The 10,989-nt window shown below is 46.6% G+C and overlaps 1 protein-coding gene across 1 annotated transcript; it reads left to right on the top strand.

Annotated features, from left to right (window-relative positions):
• Positions 1 to 1,213: 1,213 nt before the first annotated feature.
• LOC103606584 (transmembrane protein 51-like) lies at positions 1,214 to 2,211 on the top strand (the record flags this gene model as incomplete). The annotated part of the gene is made up of 1 exon (XM_008591160.1): positions 1,214 to 2,211. A coding segment is annotated over one exon (441 nt), but the record flags the coding sequence as incomplete, so codon positions are not given.
• Positions 2,212 to 10,989: the final 8,778 nt, after the last annotated feature.

Below are 10,989 nucleotides of genomic sequence, written 5' to 3'. Positions count from 1 at the left end.
GCCCATACACAACTTACCTTAAGTAGTAACAAGGAACACCTGAGGATATTTACAGCAAATGATCAGAAAGAGTCTGAACCTCCCAGGGGCCCTGACGTTTTCCTATTTTTCCCAACACCCACCCACATTGGGGGTGGGGGAATCTGCTTTACTGAGTCCACCGATTCAAATGCTAATCTCTTTAGGAAACACCCTTACAGGCAATAATAGTGTTATAGAAATAGTGTTTAATCTGGGCACCCCATGGCCAGCACGCTGACACATAAAATTAACTATCAAACGTGCTTATTCTAGACAATTTGGGAAATATAGAAAAGAACAGAGAAGGAAAATCAGTCACCCTTAATTACCCACCCTAGCCATGAGCACACATGAGTTTATTCCTAAAGAAGGGTGAGAGGGGGCACCCGCAGATTCAAGTGTAAGGTCCTGGAAAATGGCTATTGGCACTCCCTGTATTTGTGTAAAAAATGTCCTGGCATTTTTGTGTTTTCTTTCAACAGTCAAATGAGAGTAAGGCTGGGGACCTGATCTTTTTGAGTCTTAGGATGAACTTGGAAGATAAAATTGAAGTATAATTTGAGACACATGTATATGTTGTATTTTAGATATTCCTTCTCTGCCTGGGAACAACCATTTTGCTTCAAATTGGAAGCTGTTTCCTGTATTTTGCTGTTGCTTTCAGCCAAAGGACCCAGCTGGGTGTCAGAATAGCCCACCCAGCATGGTGTTAAGTGTGAGAGGCTGACAACCATTTTGCTTCAAATTGGAAGCTGTTTCCTGTATTTTGCTGTTGCTTTCGGCCAAAGGACCCAGCTGGGTGTCAGAATAGCCCACCCAGCATGGTGTTAAGTGTGAGAGGCTTAAAGGCAAAGGAGGTTTAATACTCAGCTAATACAATGTAGCAGGTGAGAGTGTGGCATTCCCTTCCAGCCCTGCCATTTCCTAAAGCCATGACTAAGTCGCTGAACCTTGATGTATCAGTTTCCCCATCCGTGAAATGGGTGTACGAATAGCTCATAGTGTTGTTAGACACATGTGTTTGAGTACTTGGAACAGTGCCCAGCTCACAGTAAACAGTCGAAGTGTTAGTTTTTAGGACTTCTAGGACCCACTTGTTGTTTACAAGGCTGGTGTGTGTGGACCCAGAGCCAACACAGGATCTAGAGTCCGTGTCTTTGTGACTTTAAATGACTTGAGTGCATGCTAACACTCTCCGTGTCTGTATTTGTCACCTAGCAGCCAGGAGGAAGAGGAGGAGGAGGCCGCCTCAAGGTACTATGTCCCCAGCTACGAGGAAGTGATGAACACCAACTACTCAGAAGCAAGGGAGCTGGACCAGAACCCGAGGATGAGCATCTCTCTCCCCTCCTATGAGTCGCTGACGGGGCTCGATGAGACGAGCCCCCCGACCACCAGGGTCGACGTGGAGAACAGCCCGGGCAGTCCACCCGAGAGACAGAACTCCAAGTTGGCCAAACGGCTGAAGCCACTGAAAGTTCGAAGGATTAAATCCGAAAAGCTTCACCTCAAAGACTTTAGGATCAACCTCCCAGACAAAAATGTCCCACCTCCCTCCATCGAGCCTTTGACTCCTCCACCACAGTATGACGAAGTCCGGGAGAAGGCCCCTGACACCCGGCCACCCGACTGAAGGGCCCCTCTTGGAGCCACATTCCCACCTGTCTCTCACGTGCCCCGCACCAACAGACAATTACGAAGTCACCCCAGCCACAGTTGAGAAGTACAGGGGCCAGATGCGCACTTAGCGATGTGGATGGGGGGGAGGTGGGACTCTGTGTATCGGGAGTGACTGTGATGTTCCACAGAGCCTCATGCAGCAGGTGTATGGGAAAGAGATGGTGCCTTGGAGCTCACGATTCTGGGGACCACATCAAGGGGTGTGGCCCAGGCATCTGCCCCATCTTCCTTCCTCGACTCTGAACTGCTGGCCACACGCTCCTTCCAGCTAGGAATGAATAGCCAGCCACTGGGTTAGGTTGTGGTTGTTCTGTTTTGCTTCCACTAGGACTGTTTGGTTTCAAAAAGAAAACTTTTGCATTTGCTCCCTCCACTGCAGTCCTGAACTGCGGGTAGGAAATAGGACTCAGCTTTGCAGCAAGACCACAAGGCCGTTTTGTAGAGTAAGCAGGGACGACGTGGGGGTAAGGCCCAGGCGGTGGCTCTCTGAGCCCCAATGCTGTCGATCTTTGAGGGCCTAAGGCCTGATGAACTTCAGCACATGATGCATAAGAAAATAGTCTTAATTGGTATACTTTACTCGTCTTTTCTGTGTAACGGCAAAAAAGGTAAACCATAGGAGACGTCCTTCTATTCTAAAATGCCGCACAACTGAGCTTTTTTACAATAAAATATTTTATATTCAGTGCACTTGGGTGCTGAATTGCTTTACCAGTTCTTTCAATACTGACTGGCTCAGGGAGAAATATCAATATTCATAGCTACTATGTACCAGACACTTAATACGTGCCAAGCATTGTGCTAAGCATTTCACATGTGTGTCCCATGTTATCTGGACTCATCCCTGGTGTTACTGCCATTCTGTAGGTAGTGCATGGAGGCTTAGGTTAATTAAAGTGCCCTATGTCACACTGCTAGTAAGTGGCAGAGCTGGGATTTGAGCCCAGGCTGTCTAGCTCCAGGGCCTGAGTTCTTAAACACTCCACTGTACAGGTCACATAAAGAGTTTTTCCAGACTTTGATTAAGGACTTGTCCTTCTCAAGACCAGAGGTAACTCATGTGCCCAATAGAAAGTCCTGGTTGTCTACACAGCAGCTGTCTACATGTCTAAGCATCCTTCCTATGTCTCTCCTGAGAACTGGCCCAGGAGACAGCCCAGTACAGCCTGTCATCCACTACCAGAACTGACAGGCTGTGTGAGCTTGTGGGGTGGGTGAGTGTGTCCTCCCGGAGTGGGGACTACCTGTGCAGACCAGGAAAGCAACTCAGCTAATGAGAAATGCCCAGAGGATTGCAGACTTCTGAGGATGGGACAACAGAGGGGAACAGAGACCTCTGGGGTCAGGGTCCTGACTGTGGAGTGGGGGTCTGGGGAGACAAACCTGAGTTCAAAGGAAGACTTCCTGGTACTGGCGAGCATGGTGCAGGCCTGCTGGGCAGTCTGTGTGGCGAGGAGCTCGGCTGAAAGAGTAAATTCTCTGGCCCTGGATGTTACCTCACAATCCAGAGGATTGGAGAGGGAAGGGACATGGTTAGGAAGTGAATCACCTTATCTCAAGTTTGGCAGAGGTGACTAAAGTTCCAAACTTTCACTTTCCTTATGCAAATACATTATAAAAAGGGGAGAAGCTGGATTGGCCTTGTGGCACGGAACGCCCAGAGACCTGTCCGTTCCCCGGCCCACTTCTGAGCCAACCAGCAGATCTTCATGTCTCACGTGTCTGGGCTGGGCTTGTCCTCCCATTACTCTCTAGGCTTCTCCCTGACTAGAGGAAAAACAGGAAGAAAAATAAAAGAGGGGAATTCCAAGGTTCCAGAAACGTCCAGAAATAACTTTCTGGAAGGGATCTCAATCTGACTTCCGGTAGATACCTTTTGGGGTGTGTGCCCAGCATAGACCCTCCTTGGAGGAGAAGGTGGTTTGGGGCATGTAGTGGGCTGAATGGTGGCCCCCAACAATATCAGACCCTAATCCCTGGAACCTGTATTACCTGATATGCTAAAGCTTTTGCAGATGTGATTATGTGAAGGGTTTGAGATGAGATTATCCCAGATTATCCAAGCGGGCCCTAAATGCCAAACACATGGTCCTTGAAAGCAAGAGATGCTGGGCCGGCCCACGGCTCACTCGGGAGAGTGTGGTGCTGATAACACCAAGGCCACGGGTTCGGATCCCATATAGGGATGGCCGGTTAGCTCACTGGTTGAGCGTGGTGCTGACAACACCAAGCCAAGGGTTAAGATCCCCTTACCAGCCATCTTTAAAAAAAAAAAAAACGAGATGCAAAGATATATACACAGAAGAGGAGGGAGCAGTGTGACCACGAAGGCAGAGGTGGAGTGACGTAGCCGCAAGCCAAGGAATGCCAGCAGCCACCAGAAGCCAGAAGATGCGAGGGACAGATTCTTCCCCAGAGCCTCTGAATGGTGCACGGCCCTGCTGACACCTTGATTTCATCCCAGTTGATACCGATTTTGGACATCTGGCCTCCAGAACTGTGAGAGAATAAGTTTCTTTTGTTCTAGGCTCCAAGTTTGTGATAATTTGTTATAGCAGCCACAGGAACACTTCATGACTCTTCCTATAGGCAGGAGTGCTATGGATATAGCATTTATGAACCCTGCTTGTTGTGTATATGTGGAAATGATCCAGGAGAAAATTATTCATATTACTCAGATACTCTATAATGGGTATTTGGTTTATACAATACAGAGCAATAGGTTCACCTCTTTCTAAAACGAAGGCAGACGGAACGTAGGCTGGAAATGTTAACCATAGGTTGGAGTCCTGAATTGTGCCTAGAGACGTAAGGAAGTTATCTGCAATACTATGTTAAAATCACCTGTCAAAGCACCTCAAAATTCCTCAGGGCACACTTGCCTGTTGCTCATTGGTTTTTGTTTGCTTATTGGTTCAGACCTACCATTATCATCCTCAGGGATCTTTGTCTTCTGCCTGCCAAAAAAAAAACGAAGAAAAAAGAAGGCAGAGATAGGGGAGAAAATGCACAAAGCCATCCATCTATTCTTGGGCCCTAAATGGCCCCAGAACTGTGAAAGAGCAGAGAGAAAAAATCTGAATTAAGGTTTTTTAAAGTCCTACCCAGCACTCCCACCCCACTCAGGACAAATCTCAGCAACCATTGAAGGCAGACGGAACGTAGGCTGGAAATGTTAACCATAGGTTGGAGTCCTGAATTGTGCCTAGAGACTTAAGGAAGTTATCTGCAATACTATGTTAAAATCACCTGTCAAAGCACCTCAAAATTCCTCAGGGCACACTTGCCTGTTGCTCATTGGTTTTTGTTTGCTTATTGGTTCAGACCTACCATTATCATCCTCAGGGATCTTTGTCTTCTGCCTGCCAAAAAAAACGAAGAAAAAAGAAGGCAGAGATAGGGGAGAAAATGCACAAAGCCATCCATCTGTTCTTGGGCCCTAAATGGCCCCAGAACTGTGAAAGAGCAGAGAGAAAAAATCTGAACTAAGGTTTTTTAAAGTCCTACCCAGCACTCCCACCCCACTCAGGACAAATCTCAGCAACCATGTTGCTGTCATGTGACCTCCATGCTCTCAAGTCACAGCTGATTGGACCTGAGGTAGGGCCCATGTGACCCCAGGAGAACCAATCAGAAGCTGAGCTGGGCTAGGCAAGTCTCTCCCAGGAATTTGGTCCCGGAATCAAGAGGCCAGTTAGGTGATATCTCAAGGATTTGGGGGCCATCATGATGGGTCACAGGTGAGAGAAACAGGGGAAGCTTCTCTGCAGAGTGAGAATGAAGCTAACTGCTGAAAGAGGCAGCCATGAAAAACGAGCCTCAGAGATGCCTGCCCCTCGTGACTTTCTGGTCCTTGGTCCCTGTCCCTTGATCCCAGCTGTACTTCTGCCTGCTGGATCCATAACAGATGCTGTGTCTTCCCAGTAAATCCCCCTTCTAGCTTTGATCCTCAATTTAGCTGAAGCTCTTGAAGATGGGTCTACCTTTACCTTGTCCACGGTGCTGGGCCCGTAGCTGATACTCCACCTGTACTCAGTTTGACTTCCATTTTCTCAGATTGGTCACAGCTCTGGAAAAGGGGTGTCACGGCCGGTGATCAGGGCAAAAGATTGCGTTAGAGCATGACTATGACTGCAATGTAGAGCTTTGCCTGGTGCGTGCGGCTGAACCAGCTGGATCCATCCATTCCACAAATACCTATTGAGCTCCTATCACATGCCAGGCACTGGTCTAGGCTCCGGGACACAGCAGTGAAGCTAAAGCCCTGCTCTCCATGAGGGGGGTTCTTGCTCGGGCACTATTTCCCAAAATGGGTCCTGCGGCCTTGGGTGGAAATCACTCTTGGGTGATCGTTCTCGCCTGAATACTTGAACTGGGTACAATAAATTTGAAAGCTGCAGCGTAGCCCTGTGTACAGACAGCTGGTCTACAAGAAGAGATGGATGATGCCCAAAGTCACAGAGGAAACAGCCCTGCACAGAAAGAGACAGATCAGCTGCTTCGCATGTTCTGATTCTGGGTTCGCCTTTTAGCCCGGCCCTTTGGGTCTATGCGATGCCCCAGTCTGCTTTCAAGAAAGCCTGTCTTTGCTTAAGCAAGTTGGAGGGGGTTTCTGTTACTTGATGCCAAATGTCCTGGGATATCTCAGTTCTGTATGGACAAGCATGAGATAGCAAAGCAAAAATAAATCTGAAGTGTGACATGATACTGAAAATGGGACACAGCTGGACTACTAGAGATGGATGGATCAATTGAACCACAGGCTCTAAAGGAGTATGCAAAGAGCCCTTCTGAGGCTTAATGGATCATCTCCTGTCCTAAAGGCCCTGATAAGGATCATTTAGCTCCCAGGACAAATCGTGCTGAGTATCCACATGCAGAGTTATGAAAAGACAACGCTGTTCTGTCTGGGAGCATGGAGGGGTGGGAAGGGAAGAGCTTTCCATCTGAGCCTCCATCTCCTCACCAGCAAAATGGAGGTTACTACTTTTGCAGTAGTATCTGAGGCCAACAGGTAAAGTACCCACACTGTTCCTGGCACAGAGAAGCCAGGGGCATGTGGTGGCTGTGGCTGGACCATAGTCTCTTGATGGAGAATGGGCCCAGGCTCTCAGCACATCTCCAGGCGTGAGCCTCACACTCATTTCTGAAAGCGTGTTTTAAGAAAATTCACCAGGCACCCTGAGCATGCTGAGGAATGGTAGGTATGATCCCTGAGGATGATAAAGCCAGCTTCAGGAAAACAGCAGCAGGGCACATCATTAAGGCCAGTTGAGGCAGCCCCAGGGTCAGCCTGGCCCAGGGCTCGGTTCCTCAGTTCACGTGATGGTAACTCCTATCACAGATAGTGGGTAAATCAGTCCACTTTGTTTGATTTTCAATCTAATGCCATGTTGTCAGTACACTCAGGATCAAGCGGCTCGTACTGAAAAATCTTAGGAGGCCACAGCTGTCAGGATTTGAAGACCCTCTTCCCTGGTGATTCCTTGAGTGTGGTCCCCTTCAATTTAATGGGCAGGTGTAAAAAAGGTTTCTGATTAGATCCTTTTGGGGATCCCTAAGTTAAACAAAGTATTTATTCAACACATTTTTATTGTGCACCTACTATGTGCCACATGCTTAGGATAAAGCTGACCAAGTCCCTGCTGACTCAGAGATTACATTCTGGGTGGAGCGGGGGACAGATAATGCAAAATAAATAAATATATGATATAATGTCAGAAAACAAGAAGAAAAATAAAGCAAGCTAAAGAATGGGATGATCAGGAAAACCTTCTAGGATATAACACATGGGTGATCAGGAAAAGCCTCCAGGATATAACACGGAGAAAAGTGGGAAGTAAGACACACAGAGAATTCCCAAAAGTCTCTAATAGTCTTATGCGCATTATGAATCTTTAAGCAGATGCAGCAGTATGTATCATTTCCCAAGCCAATTTGGCCACAGCACCTTTTTTCCCCACAAAGCATCTTCCATGGCCCCCTTTTACGGGACACACTACAAGGGATGGTGATTGAGCCAAACCCGATCATTCTACAGGGGGAGAAATAGGCCCAGGGAAGACAAGACACTTGTCCAAAGTCTTGCAGCTTGTGGACAAAGTTGCTCATTAGCTTCCTCGTATGGCATTCATATCGCAGATCCCCAGCTAAAGCAAGCCACTGAGGTGGCCCCAGCGTCTGACAACCTGGGACAGAACCAAGGCCGTGGTTTCAGGATGAGTCAGGCTTAGGTGCCTGGGGGCTCCCAGCTCTCAGCCCCACTGCAGACCTCTGTGTGTCCGCTCCCCAGTAGGGAAGCTTCTGATGGGAAACCTGCACCCCTCCTGACAGCCCTCCACCATGAAGAGGGGTGGATGCTTTACAGAGGTCTCACCACCTGTGCAGATGGCAGTTTGCCCTCTGGGATGGTTTGCAAGACGTGTGTCCGCTCCCCAGTAGGGAAGCTTCTGCCTCTGATGGGAAGCCTGCACCCCTCCTGACAGCCCTCCGCCATGAAGAGGGGTGGACGCTTTACAGAGGTCTCACCACCTGTGCAGATGGCAGTTTGCCCTCTGGGATGGTTTGCAAGACACTTCCAGCCCATTCAAAAGGACATTCCCATCAAGTCAACAGGAGAAAGCCTGTCTCTCTGTAGCAATGCAGCTGACCTAGGAAATGATGTTCCAGAGGGCCTGAAGCTGGGATGGTAAGTGACAGCGAGTTGCAGTGCATTAACCTCAGACTCTCCCGTAATGGGGAACACCAGTCGGGAAACTAGCCACCTTCAGACATTGCAGAGAGAGCTGGGCAAGACAGGGAGGAAAAGACACCAAAGTATGAGTGCAGTATCTGTGCATGCAAATTTATCCACAAAAGCCACTGGAGAGAACGCGTGTACATACACACCAGAGGCCTTTAAAATGCAGCCTGTGCAGCAAGAGTTTCCTTGAGGCCAACCGGGCTGCCTGCCATGTGTGTCTCATTAACAGGGGACATGCAGACCCTGGAACTCTGCATTTGGAGGTAGGCAGTCAGATGGAAAACAAGTTCATGCAGACCAAGCAGATGCAACGAATGTGATGAAACATTCTCATCTCCCAGTGAGGCTGTTAAACATTTGCACCAACACCAGAACTGGAGGTTTCCACCTTAGGTCAGTGATTCTCCACCAGGATTTAATCAAGGGTGCCCTTGGCGATGTGACAACGGGGGGGTGGGGGGTGGGAGGGAGGTACTACTGACATCTAGTAGGTTGGGGATGCTGCTAAACATCCTAAAAGGCTCAAGATAGTCCCCGCAACAAAGAATTATCCTGCCCCAAATGTCAATAGTGCCAAGATTGAGAAACCCTGCCCTGGATGAAGGGAGGTCCATTCCCTTAGACAGCGGGGACACCAGTCCCAGCCTCCCAGGGTCAGCTCCATCAGAAATAAGCAGCAAACACTCATCCTTGGAGATCAGCCTGGATATGATGTTACTTATCATTTTCTTTACCTTAAAAAACAAAACAAAACAAAAAGTCACTTTTACAAAGACTTTTTTTCTATCCCTCCCACATTCCAGGACTGTAAATCTAGTTCTCCTTGGCATGATATAAACAGATTTCTCCTCCCTTTCCCCTTTTGTCCATCCATCCCCAGCCCCACCTCTTCCAGCATTAAAACCTGGAATTTATTAGCTGTAATATAAAGGATGTGGGAAAGTTAATGTTGAGTGGCACTTACAAACTCAGATAGACTCTGGGAAATTTTAGATTATTTAAAAGTATATTTGGGGGCTGGCCCCGTGGCTCACTCGGGAGAGTGCGGTGCCGTGCCGAGGGTTGTGATCCCCTTACCAGTCAAAAAATAAAAAAATAAAATAAAAGTATATTTGGGGGTGGAGGGAAGAAGACACAACAATCACAACAATTCCTTGAACTTGTTAAGACAGGTGAACAGATGATAAAATAAAAGTATATTTGGGGGTGGAGGGAAGAAGACACAACAATCACAACAATTCCTTGAACTTGTTAAGACAAGTGAACAGGTATGATGTTGATGGGGGAGGGGGGTAGGCAAGGAGGCATTGGTAAAGGGACACGAAAATCAACTACATTGTATATTGATAAATTAAAATAAAAACAAAAAGCATACTTGGAACCAATAAAGGGTATACAATAAAATAAAACAACTAGAATTTCAGAAGCAAAAATCATGTCATGACTTCTGTGTTATAAATCTTTTCAGAAAAACCAATGTCAGATACCACAGTGTGCTTCTCAGAGATTAGCTGGGCTCAGTATGGTATAAAATTTAGGAGCTGTGCAGGAACTTTAAAACCAAGAAAGTGTTCATAGTATTTATCCTTGGGGTGTCTTATTTCGGAATGTATCTTTGCTGATTGTATCCAGTCAAGAAAAATCATCAGCATCTACTTTAACAAAACACAAAAGAGATCCCTTTCCCCTTTTGTCCATCCATCCCCAGCCCCACCTCTTCCAGCATTAAAACCTGGAATTTATTAGCTGTAATATAAAGGATGTGGGAAAGTTAATGTTGAGTGGCACTTACAAACTCAGATAGACTCTGGGAAATTTTAGATTATTTAAAAGTATATTTGGGGGCTGGCCCCGTGGCTCACTCGGGAGAGTGCGGTGCCGTGCCGAGGGTTGTGATCCCCTTACCAGTCAAAAAATAAAAAGATAAAATAAAAGTATATTTGGGGGTGGAGGGAAGAAGACACAACAATCACAACAATTCCTTGAACTTGTTAAGACAAGTGAACAGGTATGATGTTGATGGGGGAGGGGGGTAGGCAAGGAGGCATTGGTAAAGGGACACGAAAATCAACTACATTGTATATTGATAAATTAAAATAAAAACAAAAAGCATACTTGGAACCAATAAAGGGTATACAATAAAATAAAACAACTAGAATTTCAGAAGCAAAAATCATGTCATGACTTCTGTGTTATAAATCTTTTCAGAAAAACCAATGTCAGATACCACAGTGTGCTTCTCAGAGATTAGCTGGGCTCAGTATGGTATAAAATTTAGGAGCTGTGCAGGAACTTTAAAACCAAGAAAGTGTTCATAGTATTTATCCTTGGGGTGTCTTATTTCGGAATGTATCTTTGCTGATTGTATCCAGTCAAGAAAAATCATCAGCATCTACTTTAACAAAACACAAAAGAGATACAAATAATGTAATAATGTGATAGCAAGCTCTTTTTACTTCTTGGATAAAATTTGATGAGCCATGAGTATATGTGTTCATAAGAGAAATTGTGGGAATACTTGATATAAACAAATAAATAAATGCACC

This window comes from Galeopterus variegatus, unplaced genomic scaffold, assembly GCF_000696425.1.
Source record: "Galeopterus variegatus unplaced genomic scaffold, G_variegatus-3.0.2 Scaffold6711, whole genome shotgun sequence".
NCBI classification, from domain to species: Eukaryota; Metazoa; Chordata; class Mammalia; order Dermoptera; family Cynocephalidae; genus Galeopterus; species Galeopterus variegatus.
Note: the sequence above shows the minus strand (reverse complement) of the source record. Positions and strands in the feature narration are given on the sequence as shown.